The sequence below is a fragment of the Anas platyrhynchos genome, chromosome 1 (genome assembly GCF_047663525.1).
Source record: "Anas platyrhynchos isolate ZD024472 breed Pekin duck chromosome 1, IASCAAS_PekinDuck_T2T, whole genome shotgun sequence".
NCBI classification, from domain to species: Eukaryota; Metazoa; Chordata; class Aves; order Anseriformes; family Anatidae; genus Anas; species Anas platyrhynchos.
This window is the reverse complement of record NC_092587.1, coordinates 142,902,329-142,928,687: the sequence shown is the minus strand read 5'-3', so window position 1 is coordinate 142,928,687 and position 26,359 is coordinate 142,902,329. Positions and strand designations below refer to the sequence as shown.

Below are 26,359 nucleotides of genomic sequence, written 5' to 3'. Positions count from 1 at the left end.
ATGGTGAAACAGTAATTGCATTATTGAATTCTCACTTGTCCTACCCTGTGCCTCTTTCCCAAGTATATTTTGTTCCTTCTGTTGCCCAGAATGTGCCTCTGACTGTAGCTGTATTTTTGTTCTTATCTCTGTAACACCTCTTTGCTTGAGATCACTAAATAATGACCATGGAAGTGTATCTGTAAGGCCACAATCTAGGCAAAGTACTTCGCTGAGCTGCTATTTGAGGCCTGAAGCACAGCTTGTGAAAACTGAAGTCAGTTCAGAAGCTTTCCATATGTATGTTAATACCGTAACCGCATGTAGGCTGCAACAATTGTGAAATGAATTTCTGAAGATATTTGGGGTGTGTTTTCTGTGTTGTTTATTGTTGCAGAGTCCCTTATGTAACTGTCCCACGTTAACCTTATTTGTCTTGACATTCTGAAGTTGGCAGCTCTGTAGCCTGCTTTATAGCTTTTTTTTTTTTTTTCTCCCACTTTAAGCTACATTCTGTGTCCTAGTTGGAAGTGAAAAGGAAAATCTGTGTTTTGATAGTGGTCATGTAATCGCTTAAACCCTGAATAGTTTCAGAAGATGTTTTGTAGTAGGGAATAGATTCAGCAAATGAATCTTTTCATGAACACGGAGAAACAGCTGATACTTGTTTGTTGCATCATTTTATACTGTGATTTGTCTTTCTTAAGACATTTCCATACAAAAAATGTAATAAAAGCATTGCTGCATAGTGAGGCATTTGGTTATGTCCCTTTTGAGTTTTCATGACTATTAGATGTTTTTTGAAAGTGAATGAGCATACAAAATTAGCACTTGCAACTACTTTTAGTGCAGGACTGTTGTGCTACTTCTTTGAACTGGTTCAGCTATTGCCTGTAGTGGCCAGTCCTTTTATCCTTGTCATTCTGCAGTTTCCAGTTCTCGTGGTTCAGGTTTATGGGACTTCTTTCTTGCTGTTGCCATTCTTTGATTATATGTAATAAACATATTTTTCATTTGCAGTGACAAATGAGAGAATTCTTGTATATTTTGTCTACTTAATACAGTATGGGGAAAACTATCAGATAAGTGTATCTGCTGATTTGTAGGCCAGACAGTTCCAGGTGTACACTGCAATAGACGAGTCCTCTTAAATTATATTCTATTTTCCTTCTTTGTAGTCATTTTCCTTCTTTGTAGTCTCATGTAATCATCAGAATTCCTCCCATACTCCTAAACTGTGTTCTGGTCACTTGGTTTGCATATGTATGTAACTTACTTAGATGATGTGGTGAACACACTTAATATTGTTTTAAATTCCTTCTGATGATGATAGGAAAAAACTACCTTATACTGTTACATGACACTAATGTTCTCCCTCTTTTTATTTTCCAGCTGTGTGGGGAAACTTTGTCAATATGAGGTAATGTCTATTATTTTTGTATTTAATATACCTAACTGAAATAAAACGGGTACCATTCCCATCAAAATGCATCACTTAATGTCAAGCAGGGAGAAAACAGAAGAGCAGCTCAGGCTGTTGTTGGATGGTTGCTAAGCAGCTGATACCATTTCTTAAATACAGGGTGTTCAGTCTCAGAAAGGGGTGCAGTGCGTGTCTGCTGAAAACCTCACTGAGGGTCTTCTCACATTTCAACATCTTCCTTTGCATGAGATCATTTTCTGAACTGGGAGATGTTTTCAGGCAAGTTGATGAGCGTAGCTAGGCACATAGGCTGGGATTCTGCTTTCCTTCAACATAGACCTGATACCTTAGTGACAATACAGGCTTAAGCATGGAAAAGTAGCAGGTCATCCACTGTTTACCATAATTCTGTGCCTAGAATTGGAAATTAAGTTTTGAGGATTTTCTCCCCTCCATAATTATTGGGGAGAGAAGCTGGTGGTTTAACTGCTGAAAAACAAAAAATCCTGTTCTATGTCCCTCAGAATTTATGCCCTTAGAAATAGGAAGGCATAACATACAAATGCAAATCATGCAGATTTCACACTACTGCTGCTTGAATGCAAGTGTCCTCTTGGAAATGCAAAAGGAAAAGGTGAAGAGGATATGAGGACACTGCATTCCCTACAGCAAAGTTTTGCTCACAGGGGGCAGAATATTTCAATGCGCTTTTCTGTTACTAAAAGGCTTAGTTATTCAGTTACTGTGCTTAGTGGCAGAGAATAAAGGAAGTTTGAGGTGAATTAAGAAACTCAGTGAGTTTTCTGTGGACTCTGCTTTACCCAGGAAAGCTTGCTGTGGGATTTGTTCTTGTCCTAGGCTGTCAACTTTACTTTCCTTGCAGTTTCCCACCCTTGCTACAAGAAGTGTTCAGCTGTTAGTCAAACAGCTGCTGAGCTGCTGTGGCTTGCAGATGGAGATATCATTTAGATTACCATGTTAACTCATGATCACCCAACTATGGCAGCTTAGCAGCTGTTAGGTGAGCAGCTGAGCATTTCTGAAGGAAGGACAAAACCTCTGCGGTTTGAGGAGGACAGGCTGCCATGAGATCCAGTGTGTTGATTCCCTGACAAGCTGTCCTCAGAAATCCTGCAGTTATCTGCATATGCCTTCTTATTTGAGGAGTCCCTTATAGAAAAATTTCTATAAGATCTAATGTTGGGACTCAGTCAATAACATTGCCTTTGTTATGGGGGGAAAAGCTTATTAAAAACTAAACTGGAGTGCCAATCCTTAAGCTACAGGATTTCTGAATAAAAAATACTGGGTATCTTTTTTTTTTGGTTGGGAAAACATTTGAAGCATTCACATGAATTTATAAAAACACTCCAGGTAACACAGTACGAATATATTATTTGCTGCTATTAAAAAAAACAAACAAACAACATCTTGAAAATATGATTCAGGGACTGCGTCTCAGCCTGCTAATGCACTCTACTGATACGACATCTATTCAGTGAGGTTTTTGCCTTAGTAATAGCCTGAACTGACTTTAGTAACAGAGTTTTAACGAAGGGTATGAAGGGAATCATTGCTCTGACTTCTAATGGTGTGGCATATATATATATCTGCCTAACAAAGGGCCTTCTGTTTCCTTAGGTGTTATGACTGCAGGTCCCAAGTAAAGGAGCTCTGTTTTATTTGAAAGAACTCCATTTTATGTTGGATGCCCATGAATCCTCTAGTATGCAAAAAATTACTACTGTAAGGCTTGATAAATAATTCCCTTTTCAGAAAGTTTAGTTTGGGGGAGGAAAAAAAAAGGAATTATGCAAACTTAAGGAAAATTATATAGATTAGATGCAAGAAGTAAAATATTCTACAGTTGTTGAAGTTTACCTGAAGAATGGATACACTAATTAAGATGTTTTACACAATTATGTGCTAAATAAGACCACATAATTTTATGCAAGACATCAACTTCTTAGGCAATCCTCTGTTTTCACAACTTACACTGAAGGATGTCAAGGTATAAGCTTGGATTCATTTCAGATGAGTGGCATGTGCAAAAAGTTAGTATTGCCCATCAAATAGTCACTTAACGTAAGTTTCAGTATAGGTTTTTTCCTATAGGAAAAACCTAAACAATAGGTTTTTTGTTTTGTGAAGATTCAGTCAAAGCTAGGCACATGTCCCCTTCTCTCTTTTAGATTGAAATTGCAGTTGTGGCATTGAGAGGAAATGTTCTGTTAGCATACAGTAAACTTGGACCCTCAAGAAAACATCTTAGGCATTCAGATTGTAAAACTACACGAAAACATTTCTGCTGACGCTACCTTGGTGCAATGATTAGACACTTTTCTAGTTTATTTTTCTCTGTAAAATGAATGTCATCTTTATTTTTATTACTTTTTCCTGCGGGCTTGGTTCTGTTTCTGCCAAATTTTGTGACAAGACTGTAGCTGTTTTCAGTGGGAATTGGACCAAGCACTTCCATTTACTCTGAGTATGCCTATAAAATAATACTAACTTAGGATGCTCTGAAGATACTGTTTTAACAGGAAAAGCTTGATGTTGGTGCAGTGGAGCTAACTTTGCTTTGGTATGAATTATGTTTTTTTGTTTTCTTGTTAACAGGTCTCTCCAAGAAAATGGGGATCAGAAAGTGGAAAGTAAGATAGAGGAGGTTAGTTTTCTAATGTTTTTTTGTTCTCTTTTGAAGACTCAATTTCTCATGTCATATTGAAAGAGACTATTTCTGTCATTACTTTCCATTCCATTAAAACCAATCAAAGCATTAGATTTATACATAACAGCTTTTGAACTCTTACAGATTCATGTAGATATGACTTCCTGGAAATAAAAAGGGTCCCTCTAAATCTTTCTGGAAGTTATAGCTCTAGATGTAGTCTTCTGTGCTGCAGAGACTTCATAGAGACCTCCTGAGAACTGAATTTCTTGAGTATAGGACATGCAGAGATTCTTTCCTCTATCACCCTTCCAAAATATTAACTATACGTAAGTTTAAGTCAAAATTTGAAACCTTACAAACATACGTTGCTTTGTTGTCAACTCATGAACAAATGTGGCTATATTTGTGTTTGGGACTAGTTTGCACTGACAATGCTTTAAGGACAAGTACTGGCAATACAAGTACTAAAATAGGCATGGGTATTGAGCATGCTGGTGGTTCTGAACTTCTTCATCAGCATCTCTGAAGTTCTATTTCAACCTCAGTTTGCAGTGAAATACTATGAAAGTTCACAAACAGATCTTTCTCCAGGTGAGTTTAGGCTTCCAATATAATAACAAAACAAAGTATTAAACAGGCTTCCAATATAATAACAAAACAAAGTATTAAACAGATATAACTATCTGTTATATATATCTTAGTGATACTCACCTTGAGGTTAGTACTTGCCACCCCTTTTGTGTGTGTGGGTGTGACCATGCTTATCTGGTCTGGTCTGTGTAGTGTCTTGTATTCCTACAGCTTTATATAGCAATTGTTCCTCTGAATACAGAAAGAAGCCTAATGAAATTGCTTAGAATTTGGGGAAGGACTGTTTTCTTAAGTCATGTCTATTGCATTCCTTTTTTTTTTTTTTATTTGTTTTTAATTCTGGTAAATATTACAACAAACATTCTGAAAACCTCAGTTGTTTGACAATAGTGAAATGCTTGAAATTTAGTGGGTGAAATTTTTGAGGATCAGAGATACTTCTCTGAGAAGTCAGGCTTGTCTGGATCTTGTTTTTAAAGCTGTAGTTGTGCACAGTACTTTAAACTGTCAAAATAAGTATGGCTGTTTCAGGAGCTATTTGCTGCTCCACAGAGCCAGATGCTTGAGGAGCTTAAATCACAGTGCAGTATTTCCTCTTAACATGAATATGCAGATTATTTCAGTCCATGAATTTCCTGAGTTGTCTAGCTCTAACCATCAGTATTTGTGGAAAACTAATGGTTGTTGGATGATACGTTTCTATTTAATATCTTTTTGAATGATAATTCTCTGATAGCTATCAATTTACATATGTCCCTACACAGTAAATTTTGTGACAAACTTCTAGTAAGCTTTATAATGACAGTACAGGGACTTCCTGATATTTGGCAGGAATGTTAGAAATTCAGGTCCTGTACTAAGGAACCTGAAACTGATGCTGACTTAAATGATTTCCTTTTTCAAAGCAATGAAAATACAAACAGAAGTATTGGTAGGTGAATTTTATTTTTTCTAATGAATTTCCATTTATTAACATTTTTTAAATGACTAATAAACTAAAAACATTTCCTCAAGTTGTAATGTAAAACATGATATTTCTTTAAATTCGCATGCTCCGAGAGAATTGTAACCTTTGCAATGATGCTAATGTCTCTGCAAAGTGTTTACATCCACTTAACTAGGAATCATAATGTTGGATGTTCATATCACAAGGCTATGGTACTCATAGCTCTAGATGTTCTTTTGAGCAGCTACATTAGCTTTGAAGATGCTTTGCTTTTAGTGGTAAGCTAAAGGTATTAGGTGATTTGATTTTTGGTGAAAACTGTCTAAGGATTTTTTGACATAAAGAATGCTTTAAGATTCAAGTTCATTGGATTATCTTCTGTGAAGCTCTCTGTAAAAGACTGCCATGGTTTTTGCTCTAAAGTAACTTCCTATATTAATGTTTTGTGATAGAAATCTTACCTGTTCTTTGAAGTTTAAATACTATTCCTTTATTTTTAGGCTGTTGCACCTCTAAGGGAGAAAATCCGAGATCTAGAAAAAAGGTATGTGGTCTTTTCTTGGTTTGGGAATCAGTTTAAAAGCATAATTTCTGCTTTGTACGATTGAGTTTGGTACCTTGTAGGTTTGAGATATATATTTTGCATATGCCCTCAATACTTTCGGATTTTTGTCATATCTACGTTAGGATGGGCCCGTGAATGCCAAAGGACATTAATGCTTTGGGTAGTGAGGGCTGAATAATCCCATCAAAGCAGCTGTGAGTACTAAATTCTTGTCAAGGTCAAATCCTGTGAAGGAATTCGCAGGTTTTAGTGCTGCTGGTGAACAGTTTACCATGGTTTAGTAAGTCTTGTACAGGTATGTGCTGAAATACATTGGTTTCAACTACAAGAACTGGAGATGCTTTACCTTACATTTCCCTTGCTTGTGATCACTTCCCATGGTTCAGCTAATGTAAAACTATTTGCTTTTGAATCTTGTTCTGTGCATGTGTTTTGGATGAGCCTAACAGACTGACTTCTTTTAGGATTTGTAAAGGAATGTGATATCTTGAATTAAATTAGATAATACAATTGAGAAATGCAGACAAGCTTTTTGGTGAACCACAGATGGTAAATGTGGTAGATTTCTATGCTCTAGTTCCACCACTTCTTGTGCTTTTTGTGTCCACTCTGCAATACCATTTCCTCCCTCTTGTGGCACCAGAGCCATTTGAATGCTGTTAGTAAACTGGATGGGGAAACTAGGCATTTCAGTGTCTCTTCACAAGTAGATCCCTCACACTCCAACCTGTTTGCCTTTCAGCCAGATGAGTTCTCCAGTCTGGGAAAATTGGCAGTTGTTGGCAGCAGGACACTGGTGTTTTTGACAGTGATACTGTTTCTCGGGTGGCACCCTCCATATCCCAAACGACCAGCTGGCTGAAAATGCTGCATTGCAAAGAGCCAGGTCTGGCCTTATCTAAACCAGTGCCAGTAAGCCTGGATGGTTACATATGGCGTACTGGTGATTATCTGCTGTTTCATTTCAGTAAGAACACCTAATCATTGATCTCTCTATATAAGCATGGATTTTATGGGTCAAACAAAACAATTCATGCAGTGAGTGGTGAAATTAGAGAGAAATGATTTTGTGTTCAGATTAAATTTTTGATGCAGTGTCTCTGTTCAGTTGACTTGGTTAATCTTTACTGACAGCCCAGTATATCTTCAGTTTCAGTTGTTAGTAATTCAGGTATTTCCTTCTGCCATTGTGGTAGGGGTATCCTGGTTGGCTTTTTTTTGATCTTGTAATTGTTGCATTTTTCCAAGTGAGCAATGGGTAAAACCATTAAGTTCAAGCTTTTGTCAGGAGCCATCTTAATGCTCTTTTCACTTTGAGTAGCGTGTGCAGTGCATTAATGATTCTTATTTCAAATGTCTAGCAAGTCACTAGCAATGAACAGAAAGAATGAAAATGTATTTTACCTCTGCAGGAACTATCTGGGAATTATAATAATAAACAATTATTTTTATATAATTAAGTTATCTGCTGGTTCTTCAGCATGTAAGATGTTGCTGGTACTAATTTTCAAATTTTGTATCTACATAAAGAGGTGATATGCAGCTATTCACTAATAGATGCCCGAAGGCTGATCCTGCTTGCAGAACTTATTCTCTAGTGTCAATGTTTTTTTTTTTACCTCATAAGCTGATTAGAATCTGAAAGCAAGCCATCTTCATGCATTTGGGAAGCAGGAAAGTCAAGAGTTCCTTAATTCTAGTCTCATGACAAAAGGTTGTTTAACAAGCTAAAGTTGGAAAGCTTTTAGTAATAATTTGCACAGCAAAAAGCATTGCTAGGCCTAGTGTATTCATCAGAGCAAATCTTACACTTAAGCTTTTGCCAAAAGATGAGCATTCTGCTGGATCAGTTCCAGACTCCTGCACGCTGCCCCTGAGCCATTCCTGGTGTAACAGAAGGTGCAAGAATAGTTGGGACATTCCTTTGGCAGCAGTGTGACTTCATGCCAGACTAATGTAACCTTGGCCTTAAAAATGGAGGGGACCGACTTGTACCTCACATCCAGTTAACTTGACACTTAACTTTTTAAAAAAAAATTGATAAATTTTCAAGGTGTTTTCAACTCTCATTACTGGTGGATTTGGCCTTCTCTCACTGGGAGGCTGTTTTACATGTCTGAGAAACAGCAGTTCATAAGCATAATACGTTGTTTTTCCTTAAATAAAGGAAATAAGGTTGCTGTTACTGACCTCTGTAGTGATACAGTACAAGGCAAGCGTAGGTAGTTTCTTCTTTCAGTTTTCCTGTATGGGTAATGTTGGAAGATTCTGCTGCATATTTCACCTACTCACAAAACTGAAAATGGCTTTAACTCTGGGATGAAAAGTTGTCACAAATACCGAAGCATCTGTGCTCTCACTGAAGAATCTCCATCGGGTCAATGCTGCAAGCTAGAACCAGAGGAGATGCTTCAGAATCAGAAAGCATAGTCAGTTCAATCAGTCTTTGTGAGGGCATGCAAATGTAATCTCAGTGTGAACTTCTGGTTTAAATGGCTCCTACTTGCTACATCTGATTGTATCTCTAGCACGTGGGCTTCCTGGAGAAGAGCAACCACAGTTTGATTTCTATCAGGTGTCACACTGGTATTTAGTAAGAATAACATGAGCTATTGAAATATTGCTGGGACTAAAATGCTACTTAACTTTAATTAATTTACTTAACTTTTTTAATGCTGGGGCGTGGGAGAACATAATTCTGTTACTGTGTCCGTAAAATCATTTAAGGTTCTGAGCATCCATTTTGAAATTAAAAGAGCACCTGTGATTCATAGGTCGCATAATTTTATTTTAGAATATTTTAGTTTTGATTGAATTATTCTAAAGACTGTGGAAAAAAAAAGTGAAAATAGCTTGTAGACCATTAAAACAACATCAGTCTAGTAATTTTTGAGAAGAAAATTTCAGACTCATTTGGAAACAAAAGTTGAAGTATTTTAAAGAGTTTTATCAGTGTTCTGCTTGTAAACATTACGTTGACTTAACTCTTCTTAAAGTTTCTGTGTAATCAATGTGGTAAATTAATAGAATTTACTTTATTTTCCAGTTTTTTTTTAGAAGCTTACTTACTTTTTAAAACTTAAAAAAATAAAAATTGTTTATATTTTATGGTTGTATTCTCTTATGATGTCATGCTTGGCTCTAGTCCTGTTCTCAATAGATAGAAGAAGCTGAGTGATTCATACTCGAAAATCGCTTAAGCATAAATTTAAAGGCACTTCTTGCAGATCAGTTTTTATATCTTTTCATGGTGCTTTAACAAAACATAGGTAATTTCTCATGTTGGTCTAGATTCTTCCTTAAATAAAAGGAGTAAGCATCACCTTACCTTGAGTATTGGGGCTTGTCAGAATAATGTTTCATAATTCAAAGAAGCAACGCTGAAACTTACATAATTTTTCTTTGCTTTGAATTGTTTTTTTTTAGTTTCACCCAGAAATACCCACCGGTGAAATTTTTATCAGAAAAAGATCGTAAAAGAATCCTGGTAAGTTTGAACTTTTTCAAGGTTGGGCTTGGGAAATAAGCATTTGGTCGTATTTACATACAGTCTTACAGAATTAATTAAAACCATGAGCAGGGTTAAAGTAAATTACTTTGGATGTTGTATGTGCCGCACAGGGTATAGGCTAGTGCTTCACTTACCCTGTGCTGATGTTCTCAAGCACAGCATATAGATTTAGACTTGGGCTGTGGTTTAGGGGTTTGACTTGCTGATTAAGCTACTGTTCTCTGCTTCTAGCAACTTAAACCTGCATTGCTATTGTTCCCAGGTTGCTTAAACTTGCAGACTAGGAAACTTCAGGCCCATCTTGGCAGAAAGTTTGTATGGTTGAATTGAACAAGTCATAAGGCTAGAAGAGTAGCTGCTCTGCAGTACTGTTAAGAAGAAGCATTTAGACTGAGGGAGTGTGTATCTCTTATCTTCCCTATTTCTGGTATTTTGAATCATCACAGGCATTTTAGGAGGTTGGAGAGGAGGACAGGTTTAGTCAGGACAAGAAATCTTTAAAGCATCCTTTAAGTCAGGACAAGGCATCTTTTAAATTTAGCAAACTGCTGTGACATCAGCTTTACAGTTACGTCTACAAACGCTTTTGAAGTTAGCAGCATCCTAAATTTTTTTTTTGTTTTTGTCTGTCCTGGACAAAAAAAGAATGTCCTCATTTCTGAGAGGTAGTGGGAGTATAGCTACCTAAGATATGTATTAAGAGCTTCTGCCTCTGTAGTAGAGAGCAGAATCTACAACAAATCCCCACAAAAGTGCTTAAGTTTTGTGATGTTCTCTTTTGCCTTTACTCTTCTAAAATTTGACAGAATACTGACAAGATAAGTAAATAATAAGTAAAAACAAATGACTTCATTGCTATTGAAAAACTTTGTAAAGAATGTGTTACTACATTTCATTAGTTTAGTTTAATTTCATTTGTTGTGGCTGCCTGAAGGGGATAGATTTTTCAGGCTCCCCGATTCCTTGTTGAAATTGGAAGGTGCAATGAGGAAAGTAACAGCGTTAATTCTGAGAAGTCCTAAATAGTGTGCTTATGCATACAACTGTAACAATGTTACCTCAACGTCCTGTTTTTGGTATGATAAGGTGTTTACAAGAAAATTACCAGTGCAAGCTGTTAATGGATTACGGAGCTCTTTACTATTTTTTAACTTTGTCACTTGAAGATATTGGATATTTTGCTGAAGTTCATTGATTCAACAGAGATGGCAAGTAGTTGGAACAGGAGTGTTTTCTGCAGACCTGGAGGTGAACAGCTTTTTGATGTTTGCATTCTGTAGAGATTAAATTATTAAAGGGAGAGCTGGCCAGAAGGATGAGTGAGTTGCATAGTCATTTCTTATGTATTGCAGTTGGGAATTAGTTCAATGCACGCTCATTGACATTCACAAACCTCCTGCTCCAGTGGGCAGTTTCATTCATTTATAATGTTCGTGTCATCATGTAGGAAAAATTTTTAATAGTTGAATTTGGCATATAGAAGACTTGTGTAGACCTTGCATGGCACTTCAAACTTTGTCAGGAGTAAACAGAAAGAACTGGTGAGCCAAGTGACATTTTGTTTCATATTTTGTTGATGCTATGTTTTTTTTCTTCTAAACTATCCTAAATTCTTATTTTCCCTGAATGCAGTCTCCAGCTGCAAACCTGCAGATACCCACAACACTGATGTGAGCAGTTCTAGGAGTTCTTTGCTTATTCTGAATCTATTTGCAGATGATTGCTAGTAGTAGTGGTATCTCAGCTAAGACTGGGTACTCCAGCACTTTCTTTCAAAAGAACTTAAGTTCGTTGAACTTTGTCCTGGGGTGTGTGATTATTGTGCTTGCTCACTTCTCTGAAGTGACTAGGCAACAGGCTTTCCTATGCAAGAGAAGATTTCTGGTAATATTATGGATGAAAGCGTTGGTGTAGGCTCAGTGTGTTGTTTTCTTGTTTTTCTGAATTGAATATGGTAGACCAGTAGAAACACAAAACAACAACAGAATTAATGCAATTTCCATATGGGACACTACATGTTTTAAATCTGATTGCGGAGAGCAAAAATAAACCTGTCTAGCAAATAGACAAGTATTTAAACACGTCTACTGCAGGAAGTCATTAGTAATGTTTGTGCCCTTCCACAGATGCTGAAGTTAAAAAGCATATTGGCACTATTGAATAATTATATTTTTGTATAAAGTTTTGTTAAAGAATGTTCATTTAAGCCCTAGGTGCTGCTATTTCAATTCTGATATGGAAATGATTCATGTACAGTATATGATTTTGGAGATTAATGTCATTGTAATTTCCAGGAAGTCATATTTAGAAATGAAGTACATTGACCTTGCTTTTATAAGCAATTACAGGAAGGTTATGCTGAGAACTATGCTGAGAACTTCAGTGAAAAGTCATCTTTTTAACATAGCTTCAAGTAACGATAAAAATTAATCTATGCAGTTGTGTCCTGGTTTCAGTTAGCACAGAATTAATTTTCTTCCTAGTAGCTGGTGGAATGCTGTGTTTTGGCTTAGGATGAGAAGAGTGCTGATAACACCCCGATGCTTTAATTGTTGCAGAGCAGTGCTTATACTAAGCCAAGGACATCTCAGCCTTTTGCTCTGTCCTGCCAACAGGCAGGCTGGGGGTGCAGTAAGAGCTGGGAGGGGACAGACCCAGGACAGGTGACCCAAACTAGCCAAAGGGGTATTCCATACCATCTGACGTCATGCTAAACAATATATAGGGGTGGCTAGCTGGGGGGGAAGGGGCCGGACTGCTCGGGGTTAGGCTGGGCATCGGTCAGCGAGTGGTGAGCAATTGCATTGTGCATCACTTGTTTGTACATACTATTATTACTTTCCTATTATCATCATTGTATTATTATTGTTATTATTTTTATTATTATTTTGTTATTATTATTTTCCTGTCTTATTAAACTGTCTTTATCTCAACTCACGGGCTTCACTTTCCATTTCTCTCCCCCGTCCCGGAGAGGGAGGGGGGAGGGTGAGCGAACGGCTGCGTGGTGTTTAGCTGCCGGCCGGGTTAAACCACAACAGCCTTTTTGGCGCCCAACGTGGGGCCCGAAAGGTTGAGATAACGGCAGATCTGACCAGAGTGTGTTAAACTAAAATTGGTGTAAGGATTAGACCTGCTTAATAGTCACTTGTCATAATGCTGATTGCTTTAATCTCAACTTTGCTGCGCCTGTTTTCCAAATTGAGTATTATAGTACATTATTTTCCGTATTTACTCTCTGTCGTGTTGTTTATCCTCTCCGGGCCCTGGTTTCAGATCATTATGGTGCTGTGTGTTGTAGCAATGGCTTATGAGACGATGAAATATGTGGTCATGACTCTAACTTGTTATTTGTATTCAGTAACATCGTCGACTCTGTACTTTGGAAACTGTATCTTGGAAACTATTAGCAATTATACCTATTGTTTTTTTCCATTAAGGAGTCAATCTGTGGAGGGGAAAGGGGAGGATATTTTTCCTTACTTGCTTACTCTCCCTTTCTCCTTCACCACCCCTGTATCCTCCTGGGTCACTCTGCCTTCCTCCTTCACCACCCTCTTATCCCCTGAGCTTGTCACAATAGCTCTCCAAGATATTGAATATTTCTGGAATACTCAGAGTACCATAGTCTTGTTGTTCTGCCTCATGAATGCACTTCAGGTTCTGCTTAAAGTTAAACAACTACTTGGGAAGCTCTTCTGGAGATCTGCCCGGGGGCAGGATAGTTGTGGGTGGCAGGGAGTATGGGCGGATATGGGCAGGCATCTAGAGCAGTTGGCACCCCCAGTGTGTTGGAAATTCACCCCTGAACAATGGCAAAATCCTCAAAAACTGGCAGAATGCTTGAAAAAAAGGTGTCATGATTCTGGCAGTTCTAAAGTAACACAAATCATTGTAACGTGCTGGGGCCTGGCTCATGCCTATCGAGCTGCCATTGATACTGCTATCAACTTAGTGACAGACCCTGCGGCCACTCCAAGCCCTGTGACAGATCCAACGGCCACTGTGACCCCTACGGTGGACTCGGCAGCCGCTCCAGATCCGGTTCCTGCAGCCGCTCCAGATCCGGTTCCTGCAGCCGCTCCAGATCCGGTTCCTGCAGCCGCCCCAGCTCCAGCTCCTGCAGCCGCCCCAGCTCCAGCTCCTGCAGCCGCTCCAGTTCCAGCTCCTGCAGCCGCTCCAGTCCCAGCTCCTGCAGCCGCTCCAGTCCCAGCTCCTGCAGCCGCTCCAGATCCGGTTCCTGCAGCCGCCCCAGCTCCAGCTCCTGCAGCCGCTCCAGTCCCAGCTCCTGCAGCCGCTCCAGTCCCAGCTCCTGCAGCCGCTCCAGTCCCAGCTCCTGCAGCCGCTCCAGTTCCAGCTCCTGCAGCCGCTCCAGTTCCAGCTCCTGCAGCCGCTCCAGTTCCAGCTCCTGCAGCCGCTCCAGCTCCAGCTCCTGCAGCCGCTCCAGCTCCAGTTCCTGCAGCCGCTCCAGCTCCAGCTCCTGCAGCCGCTCCAGTCCCAGTTCCTGCAGTCGCTCCAGTTTCAGCTCCGGCCGCTACTCCAGTCCCAGTTCCTGCAACTGCTCCAGCTCCAGCTCCAGCTCCTGTAGCCGCTCCAGCTCCAGCTCCTACTGCTGCTCCAGTCCCAGCTCCTGCAACTGCTCCAGCTCCAGCTCCAGCTCCTGTAGCCGCTACAGCTCCGGTTCCTGCAACTGCTCCAGCTCCTGCAGCCGCTCCAGCTCCTGTGGCCGTGTCAGAGAAACGAGCTGTAGCAGTGCAAGTTGACCCTGCAGAGGGTATTCCAATCCCTGTGGCAGACCCTGTAACAAAGTCAGAGAAACGAGCAGTAGCAGTGCAAGCTGCCCCTGTAGAGAAGGTGAAAATATGGTACAGAAATTCAAGTCGTTTAGAACGCAGAGAGTCTTCTGCCAATCCAGGTAAGGCTTCTGCCAAAACTAAGTATAGAGATGACGAAGATGATGACGACGCTGGGCCATCAAGGATTCAGGAGGAGGAAGATGAGGATGCCGAAAGAGCAACAGTAACTACGCGAAGCCTAAACGAGCGCGAGCTACGAGATGTGCGAAAAGATTTTGGTCGCTGTATAGGTGAGCAGCTTGTCACCTGGCTGCTCCGGTGCTGGGACTCTGGAGCCAATTGTGTGGAATTAGACGGCAGGGAAGCCAGACGGTTGGGATCCCTTGCTCGAGACGCCGGCATTGACAAAGCAATTGCAGATGGAGCACGACCCACCAGCCTCTGGAGGCGTCTCCTCTCAGCTGTGAGGGAAAGGTATCCCTTCAAGGAAGATATTTTATGTGTACCAGGCAAGTGGACCACTATGGAGAAGGGAATCCAGTACCTGAGGGAATTAGCCGTACGGGAAGTGATTTATGAGGATCCAGACCAGACACAAACATCCAAAGATCCAGATGGAGTCAAGTGTACACGACCCATGTGGCGGAAGTTTGTACGGAGTGCACCATCATCATATGCCAGCTCATTGGCAGTAATGGCCTGGAAAGAGGATGAGGAACCCACAGTGGATGAAGCGGCTAAACAACTCCGGCAGTACGAAGAAAGTCTCTCCTCTTCCTTACAGGCCTGCGTCTCAGCTGTGGAGAAACTGTCTGAAGAGGTCCACCAACTTAAAGAGAATCTATCTTCCCCCCAACCTGAACCAACCAGTGTCCAACGACCGAAAGAGAACACCTGGGAGAAACTTTCTGAAAAGTTTCACCAACTTGAAGAGAGATTATTCTCCTCCGCACCTGTACAAAGCAGTGTCTCAGCTATCAGGGGTAGGCGTTCATCCACACAAGGAAGACGATATAGTGGGTACTCACCCCGTGCCACCCTGTGGTTTTACTTACGAGACCATGGAGAGGACATGAGAAAATGGGATGGAAAATCTACCGCGACCCTAGAGGCACGGGTACGTGAGTTGCAAAAGAAAACAATCAGGAAAAAAGGATTCTCCGAAAAGTTTGCTGCTCCAACTTCCAGCAGACAATCCTTCAAACACAGAAACGAAGAAGATTCTGACCAGGATTAGGGGGGCCCTGCCTCCAGCCAGGGGGAGGAAAGGGACAATCGAGTTTATTGGACTGTGTGGATTCGATGGCCTGGCACATCACGCGCACAGAAGTATAAGGCTTTAGTAGACACCGGTGCACAATGTACTATAATGCCATCGAGCTATAAAGGACCAGAGCCCATCTATATTTGTGGAGTGACAGGAGGATCTCAGCAGTTGACTGTATTGGAGGCTGAAGTAAGTCTGACTGGGAATGAGTGGGAAAAGCACCGCATTGTGACTGGCCCGGATGCTCCATGTATCCTTGGCATAGACTATCTTAGAAGAGGATATTGCAAGGACCCAAAAGGGTTCCGGTGGGCTTTTGGTATAGCTGCCTTAGAGACAGAGGGCATTAAACAATTATCTACCTTGCCTGGTCTCTCAGAGGACCCCTCTGTTGTGGGGTTGCTGAGGGTCGAAGAACAGCAAGTGCCAATCGCTACCACAACTGTGCACCGGCGGCAATATCGCACTAACCGAGACTCCCTGATTCCCATCCATAAGCTAATTCGTCAATTGGAGAGCCAAGGAGTGATCAGCAAGACCCATTCACCTTTCAATAGCCCCATATGGCCAGTGCGAAAGTCTAATGGCGAGTGGAGACTAACAGTGGACTATCGTGGCCTGAACGAAGTCACGCCACCACTGAGTGCTGCAGTGCCGGACATGCTGGAACTTCAGTATGAACTTGAATCGAGGGCAGCCAAGTGGTACGCCACAATTGATATCGCTAATGCATTTTTCTCCATCCCTCTAGCAGCAGAGTGCAGGCCACAATTTGCCTTCACTTGGAGGGGAGTTCAATATACTTGGAATAGGCTGCCCCAGGGGTGGAAACACAGCCCTACCATTTGCCATGGGCTGATCCAGTCTGCGCTAGAGCAGGGGGAAGCTCCTGAACACCTGCAGTACATCGATGACATTATTGTGTGGGGTGACACAGCAGAGGAAGTTTTCGAGAAAGGGAAGAAAATAGTCCAAATCCTTCTGAAAGCCGGTTTTGCCATAAAACAGAATAAAGTCAAAGGACCTGCACGAGAGATCCAGTTTTTAGGAATAAAATGGCAAGATGGACGTCGTCAAATCCCAATGGATGTGATCAACAAAATAACAGCTATGTCTCCACCAACTAACAAAAAAGAAACACAGACTTTCCTAGGTGTTGTGGGGTTTTGGAGAATGCACATCCCAAATTACAGTCTGATTGTAAACCCGCTCTACCAAGTAACCCGTAAGAAGAATGAGTTTGAATGGGGCCCTGAACAACGACAAGCCTTTGAACAAATCAAGCAGGAAATAGTCCATGCAGTAGCCCTTGGGCCAGTTCGAACAGGACCAGATGTAAAGAATGTGCTCTACACTGCAGCCGGGGAGAACGGCCCCACCTGGAGCCTCTGGCAGAAAGAACCTGGGGAAACTCGAGGTCGGCCCCTGGGGTTTTGGAGTCGGGGATACAGAGGATCTGAGGCCCGCTATACTCCAACTGAAAAGGAGATATTGGCAGCATATGAAGGAGTTCGATCTGCTTCGGAGGTGGTCGGTACTGAAGCGCAACTCCTCCTAGCACCCCGATTGCCAGTACTAGGCTGGATGTTCAAGGGAAGGGTCCCCTCTACGCATCATGCAACTGATGCTACATGGAGCAAGTGGGTTGCATTGATTACTCAGCGGGCTCGAATAGGAAACCCCAGTCGCCCAGGAATATTGGAAGTGATCATGGACTGGCCAGAAGGCAAATACTTTGGGATATCATCAGAGGAGGAGGTGGGTCGTGCTGAAGAAGCCCCACTGTACAACCAGTTGCCAGAGAATGAAAAGAAATATGCCCTGTTCACTGATGGGTCCTGTCGTATTGTGGGGAAGCATCGGAGATGGAAGGCTGCTGTATGGAGTCCTACGCGACGAGTTGCAGAAGCTGCTGAGGGAGAAGGTGAATCGAGTCAGTTTGCAGAAGTGAAAGCCATTCAGCTGGCTTTAGACATTGCTGAACGAGAAAAATGGCCAGTTCTCTATCTCTACACCGATTCATGGATGGTAGCAAATGCCCTGTGGGGATGGTTACAGCAATGGAAGCAAAACAACTGGCAGCGTAGGGGCAAACCCATCTGGGCTGCTGCATTGTGGCAAGATATTGCTGCTCGGGTAGAGAACCTGGCTGTGAAAGTACGCCACGTAGATGCTCATGTGCCCAAAAATCGGGCTACTGAAGAACATCAAAACAACCAGCAGGTGGATCAGGCTGCTAAGATTGAAGTAGCTCAGGTGGACTTGGATTGGCAGCATAAAGGTGAATTATTTATAGCCCGATGGGCCCATGACACCTCAGGCCATCAAGGTAGAGATGCAACATACAGATGGGCTCGTGATCGAGGGGTGGACTTGACCATGGATGCTATAGCACAGGTTATTCATGACTGTGAAACATGTGCTGCAATCAAGCAAGCCAAACGGTCAAAGCCTCTTTGGTATGGAGGACGATGGCTGAAATATAAATATGGAGAGGCCTGGCAGATTGATTACATCACACTCCCTCAAACTCGCAATGGCAAGCGCCACGTACTTACAATGGTGGAAGCAACCACCGGATGGCTGGAAACATATCCTGTGCCTCATGCCACCGCCCGGAACACCATCCTGGGCCTTGAAAAGCAAGTCCTATGGCGACATGGCACCCCAGAAAGAATAGAATCAGACAATGGGACTCACTTCCGAAACAACCTTATAGACACTTGGGCCAAAGAACATGGTATTGAATGGGTGTATCACATCCCCTATCATGCACCAGCCTCCGGGAAAGTTGAACGATACAATGGCCTGTTAAAGACTACCTTGAAAGCAATGGGCGCTGGGACGTTCAAAAACTGGGATACGCATTTAGCAAAGGCCACTTGGTTAGTCAATACTAGGGGATCTACCAACCGAGCTGGACCTGCCCAATCAAACCTGTTACGTACTGTAGATGGGGATAAAGTTCCTGTAGTGCATGTAAAAAATATGCTGGGTAAAACAGTCTGGGCTACTCCTGCCTCAGGAAAAGGCAAACCTATTCGTGGAATTGTTTTCGCTCAGGGACCTGGATACACTTGGTGGGTGATGCAAAAGAACGGAGAGGTCCGGTGTGTACCTCAAGGAGATTTAATACTGGGTGAGAATAGCCCATGAACTGAATTGTACCATGTTAAATAGTATATTATACTGTATGTTATCACTACCATGATTACTATAGGTGACTAATTAGAATGTATGGAAAAGAGTGTAACCTGAGCATGACATAAATGGTATGGAATAAGGGGTGGATAGATGTCCTGGTTTCAGTTAGCACAGAATTAATTTTCTTCCTAGTAGCTGGTGGAATGCTGTGTTTTGGCTTAGGATGAGAAGAGTGCTGATAACACCCCGATGCTTTAATTGTTGCAGAGCAGTGCTTATACTAAGCCAAGGACATCTCAGCCTTTTGCTCTGTCCTGCCAACAGGCAGGCTGGGGGTGCAGTAAGAGCTGGGAGGGGACAGACCCAGGACAGGTGACCCAAACTAGCCAAAGGGGTATTCCATACCATCTGACGTCATGCTAAACAATATATAGGGGTGGCTAGCTGGGGGGGAAGGGGCCGGACTGCTCGGGGTTAGGCTGGGCATCGGTCAGCGAGTGGTGAGCAATTGCATTGTGCATCACTTGTTTGTACATACTATTATTACTTTCCTATTATCATCATTGTATTATTATTGTTATTATTTTTATTATTATTTTGTTATTATTATTTTCCTGTCTTATTAAACTGTCTTTATCTCAACTCACGGGCTTCACTTTCCATTTCTCTCCCCCGTCCCGGAGAGGGAGGGGGGAGGGTGAGCGAACGGCTGCGTGGTGTTTAGCTGCCGGCCGGGTTAAACCACAACAAGTTGTTTACTTTTCCAGGGGAAATTAAGCTCCTTTTCCAGGTAGTTCATTACCAATAGCTATGGAATTGGCATGTTAATAAAGCTAATACAGATTTATCATAAAAACGACTTACAGATTTAAAATAATTGTAAACTTCTTTCCGAACAAAATTGGTTTGTGCTTTTTTTTCCTTTGCTTGCATATAACAGAAGAGTGCTGCTACATGCAGTGTTTGGTTGGGTTAGGATACGGGGAAGAAGACATCTTCAGCATGTTTTGCTACACTGAAGGTATATAGCAAACATTAAATTTGTCTTCTCTGGAATGCTGGAAATAGAAGTGGAGCAGGGAATTTTGTTTGGTCTCGATTGAAGGAATAGGTTCATAAACTCTACAAGAAACTTTGGTCCTGGTCACCACAAAAAAGCCAAACCCCGTGAAATGTTCAACAAGCTTACGGCAGTAGGTTTTCTGTGCATTTTCCCTTAGTAAGTATAAGTGGTAGTACCTGGCTAAGGGCTGTTCTCCGTCAGTTACAGCCCCTTCTGTGCTGATAGCATTCTACCAGAAACCTGTTCATCCCTGTTATGGGATTGTGGGAGCTCTAAGATTGTTGCCTTGTTTTAAGGAGGATTTCTCCTGAATCTGCTTTCTCCTTCAGGTTTGTTAAGGAACTGAATCGCATACTGAATCTGGAAGCACTGACAAACCCAAAAGAATACCAAATAGACCAATTAAGTGGTTCTTTTATTAATGGGTACTTACAATGTCTTTAAAAACTCAGGGCTGTTGGTGTAAATATGAAAAAACAAGTGTGGGAAAACAAGAAGTAGAAGGCTGAGTTTTTGAGAACAAAACAGATGTCAATGTCTTTTTTTCCTTTTCAATTTTTGTTACTTTTCTATCTGCCTTTTTTTCTTTCCTGATTATAAAATTAAAAAAAAAAAATATTTTGCTCATCTGGCTTTTTCAGCAGTGGATGGGGGTAGTGGGCAGGATAAACATTTTGACTTTGCAATAGTCAAAGCTTAAGAACTTCAGGCATTTATATAATCATGTGCACAGGGCTTGGTTGTTGTAGCACACCATTTGTGCATTAGATATCTGTTTGACAGTTTCACCATGTCCTTTTGTTTGGCTAGTTGTCACTGCAACTGAAGAGTGGAAATGAACAGCTGAATCACCTTTTCAAAATGCAAATTTGATCATGTAGTCATATAATATAGCTGATACTACATTGAGCTTTTACCTTCATTCTTTGAAAGTGTTTGTCTGTTATCTCTGTGTATTCTTAAAAACAGTTTATGAAGTGCAGAGAAAGTGATTGCTTCTATGTCTGTTGGGATGTGTTATGCAACATAGAGGCCTACTACTTGCAGTGTTGACTGCTTGATTACTCTTAGTGATTTTGTTGCTGTTTACTCTTAATACAGAAAGGGGGAAAAATAAAGAACTTGATTACTTTAGCTCTAGTATGGAACAAGAGCACTATATTTAAAATATTTTATTTCTGCTTATTTCTTTACAGTAAAATATTATAAAGTTCCAAGACAGGCAAGTGCTGTATGTTGGACTAAGTGGTATGAGAGGCTGCAAATAGAATGATAGGATGTGCACACACATTCTGTCGTCATAGGGTTGTGGATGCCTTAAAACAGAAAAGGAATAGTTTTTTTATTTTTTTTTTTTTTACGCCTTTGAGAGGTGAAAGAATTTGTAGTACTTAAAACACCGAACATGCCTTCCATTTAAAGCAGACAGAAGCTGGATTTGATGTTTCTAACATTATAGATCTTTCACAAAAAATAGCATCGATTTTTTTTTTTCTCAGAAATGGGAATAGTAAAGAATTCTCTTACCTTTTTGGGTCTTTTTAGATCTCTTTCTCATAAAAAGGGCACAATCCATTTTGAAGGAAAAAAAAGGAAAAGGTTCTAATCTGACAAAAAGTGATTTTGTTGATATGAATAGTTAGCTAAACTTGTAGGCTGACAGTGATGAAGCATGTCAAGCATCTCTTGAAATTCTAGATGCCCAAACTATTGGGTTAAAAAAAAAAAAAAAAAAAAAGAACATGGAAATGGAGTTGTTTCCCCTGGAGTAAGCAAGGATCTGAAAGCTACTGTTCTTTTGTTTTCATGCTGTAGACTTTGTCTGGTGTTTCTGTAAAAAGAAAAAGAAATTTATACCAACTGTCCTAACGCAGATAACTGGAGGAGCAGGGTTTGTGGGTTCTCATCTTACTGACAAACTAATGATGGATGGCCATGAGGTTACAGTTGTGGACAACTTCTTTACGGGCAGGAAAAGAAATGTGGAGCACTGGATTGGTCATGAGAACTTCGAACTGATAAATCACGATGTCGTTGAGCCCCTGTACATTGAAGGTGAGTAGTTTCTGCTTTGGTATTTGCTCTTAGATGTGCTTTACACTGAAAAGCATGTCTGTAAAGAAATTAAATTTGGGCACTGACTTCTGGATTATCTGTTACCTGTAAACTTTATTATTAGACTGATTTTTGTGGCCAGTGTGGGGTGAGAGGTTAAGAACACTTGTCTGTGAAATCAATCCTTCCTTTCTAATTGGATGAGAGGAGGAAGTTTTTAGTATCTCCTTTGTGTGACTGATTTTGTGAGAAGACAAGATGCCATTAGGTCAGTCTGTCTCTCCTATCTGTTGCCCCATGTCCCTGTGTGCATGCACACGCTTACACAGAACCTGGGGTGTGTGTCTCATGAGCTGAGAAGCTTAATTCAGGAGTGTAGTTACTGTAGACTGCATATATCTGCAACTGTGAGTGGTCAGTTAAGAGGAACATAAGCTCTTTCACAGAGCAAGTCAACTTGTTTTTATTAGTTGCCTTATGCTTTTTCTGTGGAAAGTAGTGCTCCTAGTATAGGTATGAGCATTCCACAGCTTGTGGAATAGGAAAATGACAGCACTGAATTCCTGCAATTTTCAACAAAAAATGTAAAAATGTGATGCTTCAAAGATGTAGAAGTAACTCAACACCTAAACTTGTTATAAGCCACAAACTATTATGCCAAATTGTAAGATGACACTAACACAGCAGTATTTAAAAGATATGTGTTAATAGTCTTCTTTGGGAATATATCAATGTATAGTGAGTTAACGAGAAAGTTACTGTAATTCTGCTGGAGATCTGTTGATTTTTTTTCCCTTCCTTTAGACTTCTGTAGCAATGTAATTGTTTCATTTGTTAAAACAATGGATCTGAGGCTGTTTTTTTTCCCCACTTATTACTCGTGCTGTAGTCTAATGGGTCAAATTTCACAGGAAAAACCTCTAGTAACTGCATCTCTTGTACTACTGCTAGTGATGAATTCTTGACAACGGTACTGAAACAGTTGTGCAAACGTGTTCCTTCTCTGTTCTGATAACACATTGGTTCAGTTACTGTCTGTTACTTTATTTCAAAGTTTTGTTTCCACTGGTGGGATAATGGGACTAGGATATTATTGGCTGCAGGCACTGTGGTTTATACCTCAGCCAGATGGCTTTCCTAATTCCCCTATGTTACCTTCTTTATAACTGATTACACTCAAGAACTTTTCAGAAAACTATCAGTTATCAGATGCTCAGTTACTGGGCACTGAGTGTGAGTTCTGCGATCCTTTTGCTACATGTCCCATTCTTTGTGCAATAAAGAAGTATTAATTCTTCATGTTACAGTGATAACAAGTTATAACATTATTCAGTAGGCAGTTTATTGAATTTCTTCTTATCCTCCAACAACATAAATTAAACCTGGTGTGGCTAACTATTAAATTAAAATTGGCTAAAAAATAATATAAAATGAACATCAATATATCAGTATAGCAACTTGATAAATTTTTGTTCAAGTTTAAAAACAGTTCAGGGTTTGGTATCCAGCATAGGAAAGGAGGGGAAAAAACAAGTTGAGGCAATGAGGAATAGTTATTGTCACAGATTAAAAAGTCGCCTCTTTTTATTCTGACATATGGATAAATACCTCTTATTTTAGTCCCTGGTAGTCCTTTTCACTTGGAAATAGAAATTGGAATGAGTGAGAAGTCTTGAAGGTTTTCAGCTAAAGAACTCCTATTTTGAACTATTTTTCAAACTATTTTTCAAACTCCTATTTTTCAAACTGTCCTGTTTGAACAAGTTTATTATAAGGATGTTTAACACTTGAATTCCAGAAAAAGTAATCGGTACTTTATTTTGGAAAGAGACCTCATTTCTGATCTAGAAAGAACAATGTCTGTGCTGTTGACATGGAAAGTGAATTTAGTTTCAAGATGTTTAGCTTTCATTAAATACCTTGATGAATTATTTAGCTTCATAGTTATGCTTACATAGTACCTGTAAGTCATTATCTTTGATCCATGACACATGAGGTGGCACTTAATGTTCTTGGATCTTGATCTGGGCTGGTCAAAGTGGTAAACCACCAAGATACATGTTTCATTTCGTAGCCCTGTGATAACTATTGTTAACTGTAGTGCTGAATGACTTTGTCTTCCTCCAGTAGAATTTTTGTTGCTGTAGTGTTTGGGGAAGGTGTCAGCAGAGAACTCACAAGGACCATGTAGCTTTCACTTGACCTTTTCAAGGAGAAAAGCAAAGGTGCTGAATTTCGTAATGAAGGTAGTTTAAGAATCTTGAAAGGCAGAAAATAATAAAAAAACAAAATCTGAAAAGAAAATTTGTAAAGCTTTGCATAATAATTGCGTGAACACCTTTTTATTGTACTTGAATTGTGTGCTCATGAAGTACCTGGGAATTATAAAGAGACTTTTTTTTTTTTTAGACGAACTGTTATAACAAGGTTTAATCCGCTAATAAACGTGGTTTTTTTAGTCAAAGATGACAACTGCCTTTTCTAAAGGGTTATGTATAAAGAAAGGAATCTTTTCTGTTATATGAAAAAAATATATATATAGAAATTCATCTTTGTTTAACTTTTTTGCCTCTTGCGCTTTACATTCATTAATATTACAGGCTCTGTAAGATGTTTACTTGAGAGCACTGTGGATCATCTTCCTGTAAACTTTAGTGTAAAGAGACATAACTGTTAGTTGGAGAACAAAAGAGAATGAATGCATGAGCTGGTATTACTGCGACCTATCCCACTTCCTGGTAACAGAATTGCATTAAAGACCACCAAATGAAATTTTAGATGAATTGTGTATAGGACAGAAATAATGTACTTAATTAGTTTACATGGGGATTTGAGGATTAGTGCTGTCTTGTTGATACTCATCTTTGCACTAGGGTTGACTGCGTGCCTGCAGGGAAAAAAAAAATTGTAATTTTAAAATGATTTCACTCATTTTCTAAAGTATGTATTTCTGCTGTGAAATATCATTTTACTTGCGTAAATGGGGCAGAGGCAGCTGATTTCAACGTGAAGTTAAAAGATGCTAGTCCCACCACAAAGTGGGCACCTAAAAGCAATTAGTATTTCCATCCTCATGATTGAGGTCTGATTATCAGGTGCATTTAGGTACACACACATTGTATGCAGTAGCTATAGGAGTTGAGTAAGAAGACATCGCACAGGAATGCATAACCTGTATCCTTCTCCCACTTGCTTTTCTTCTTCCTGCTTCCTCAGCAGCCTTTGGAATCCTTAAAACAATCATACAAACAACTTCCTACAGCTAACTATAAATGGCTAGAAATACCAACTCGTTTTATTAATGTTAACAATGAATCAGACAGGTCTGGTTAGAGCCATGTGTTTACTGTACAAGCATCACATGCAAAATGATTTTGTGGGGCTCTGATCTTAGCCCACATTATTAAACCAGTGCCACCAACATATTTTTGCTGCAGAATATTTTGTGCTGGCTGGGGTTGTCATTCCTGCACTGTCTCCAACACTGTCCTCTGTTCAGTGACCACCAACATATTCTGCTTCGCCCTGAAGAGGCAAGGCAAAAAAATGACATTTTGAGACTAAATCCAACACTGTCTCCCCAAATGTATGTTATATAAATATTAAAATCAATGAGAATTAAAAATTGACACAAATTCAAGCATATAGTTGAACTGAAAGAGCTTAAGTTTCTAGATACTTTAATTGGAGTAGGTACAGTTTCTGTTCACAACAGATTTCTGTTTTGTGAAGCTTTTATTCAGTTGACACACTTGTAACTAAGGCATTTCTATTTTTCAGTATCTTGCTTTGCTTGAAAGGAATCTGGTCTTTAGAAATTCGAAACTTGCCCTTCAGAATTCATGTGTCACAGAGTAACTCAAACTAACTCAGACCTTGTAAACATACCTTCTTCGGTTTAAGCCTTTCCTGGTCAATGTTTCTTTATTTTATCACTGGTTGGGTATAGTGCTTGCCAAAATACTTCTTGCTGCTGTGCTCACAGTTGCTGACGGAGTTCTAATGCCTGATGTGAGTTACAAAAAACTTGCAGAATTTAACTTTTTTTTTTGTTCTTTTTTTGTTGTTGTTCCATACCCATTTACTTAAAGCTTTGCATATTCTTTCACCCAGTCATTTTCAATTAATTGTACTGAATTAATTGCCAAGTCATCTCGAGGCTTTGTAGTAGCCACGCAGTTGGATGTTGTAAAGCATTTACCGGTAGGGAGGCAGGAAAGTTGTGAAACAGTAAGTTATGGGCAGTAAGTTATGGAACTTCCATGCTTTTGAAATTGTTTTCCCTCCACAACAATATCACCAAACCTGTTGAAAAGATTTAGAAAGGGTTGTGAAGGAATAAGGT

The 26,359-nt window shown here is 40.2% G+C and overlaps 1 protein-coding gene across 3 annotated transcripts in view; it reads left to right on the top strand.

The window, feature by feature from the left end:
* Window positions 1-26,359, top strand: part of UXS1 (UDP-glucuronate decarboxylase 1) — a 63,912-nt gene that overhangs the window by 10,110 nt on the left and 27,443 nt on the right. For 2 of the 3 annotated variants that reach the window (XM_027445224.3, XM_027445229.3), the window contains exons 2-6: window positions 1,372-1,399; window positions 4,022-4,070; window positions 6,114-6,157; window positions 9,605-9,665; window positions 21,834-22,014. In XM_027445224.3, coding sequence (XP_027301025.1) covers window positions 1,372-1,399; window positions 4,022-4,070; window positions 6,114-6,157; window positions 9,605-9,665; window positions 21,834-22,014 — 363 coding nt within the window. Of the gene's footprint in view, window positions 1-1,371; window positions 1,400-4,021; window positions 4,071-6,113; window positions 6,158-9,604; window positions 9,666-21,833; window positions 22,015-26,359 lie in introns of those variants that run through there. The other variant, XM_038173266.2, reaches the window with a different exon arrangement.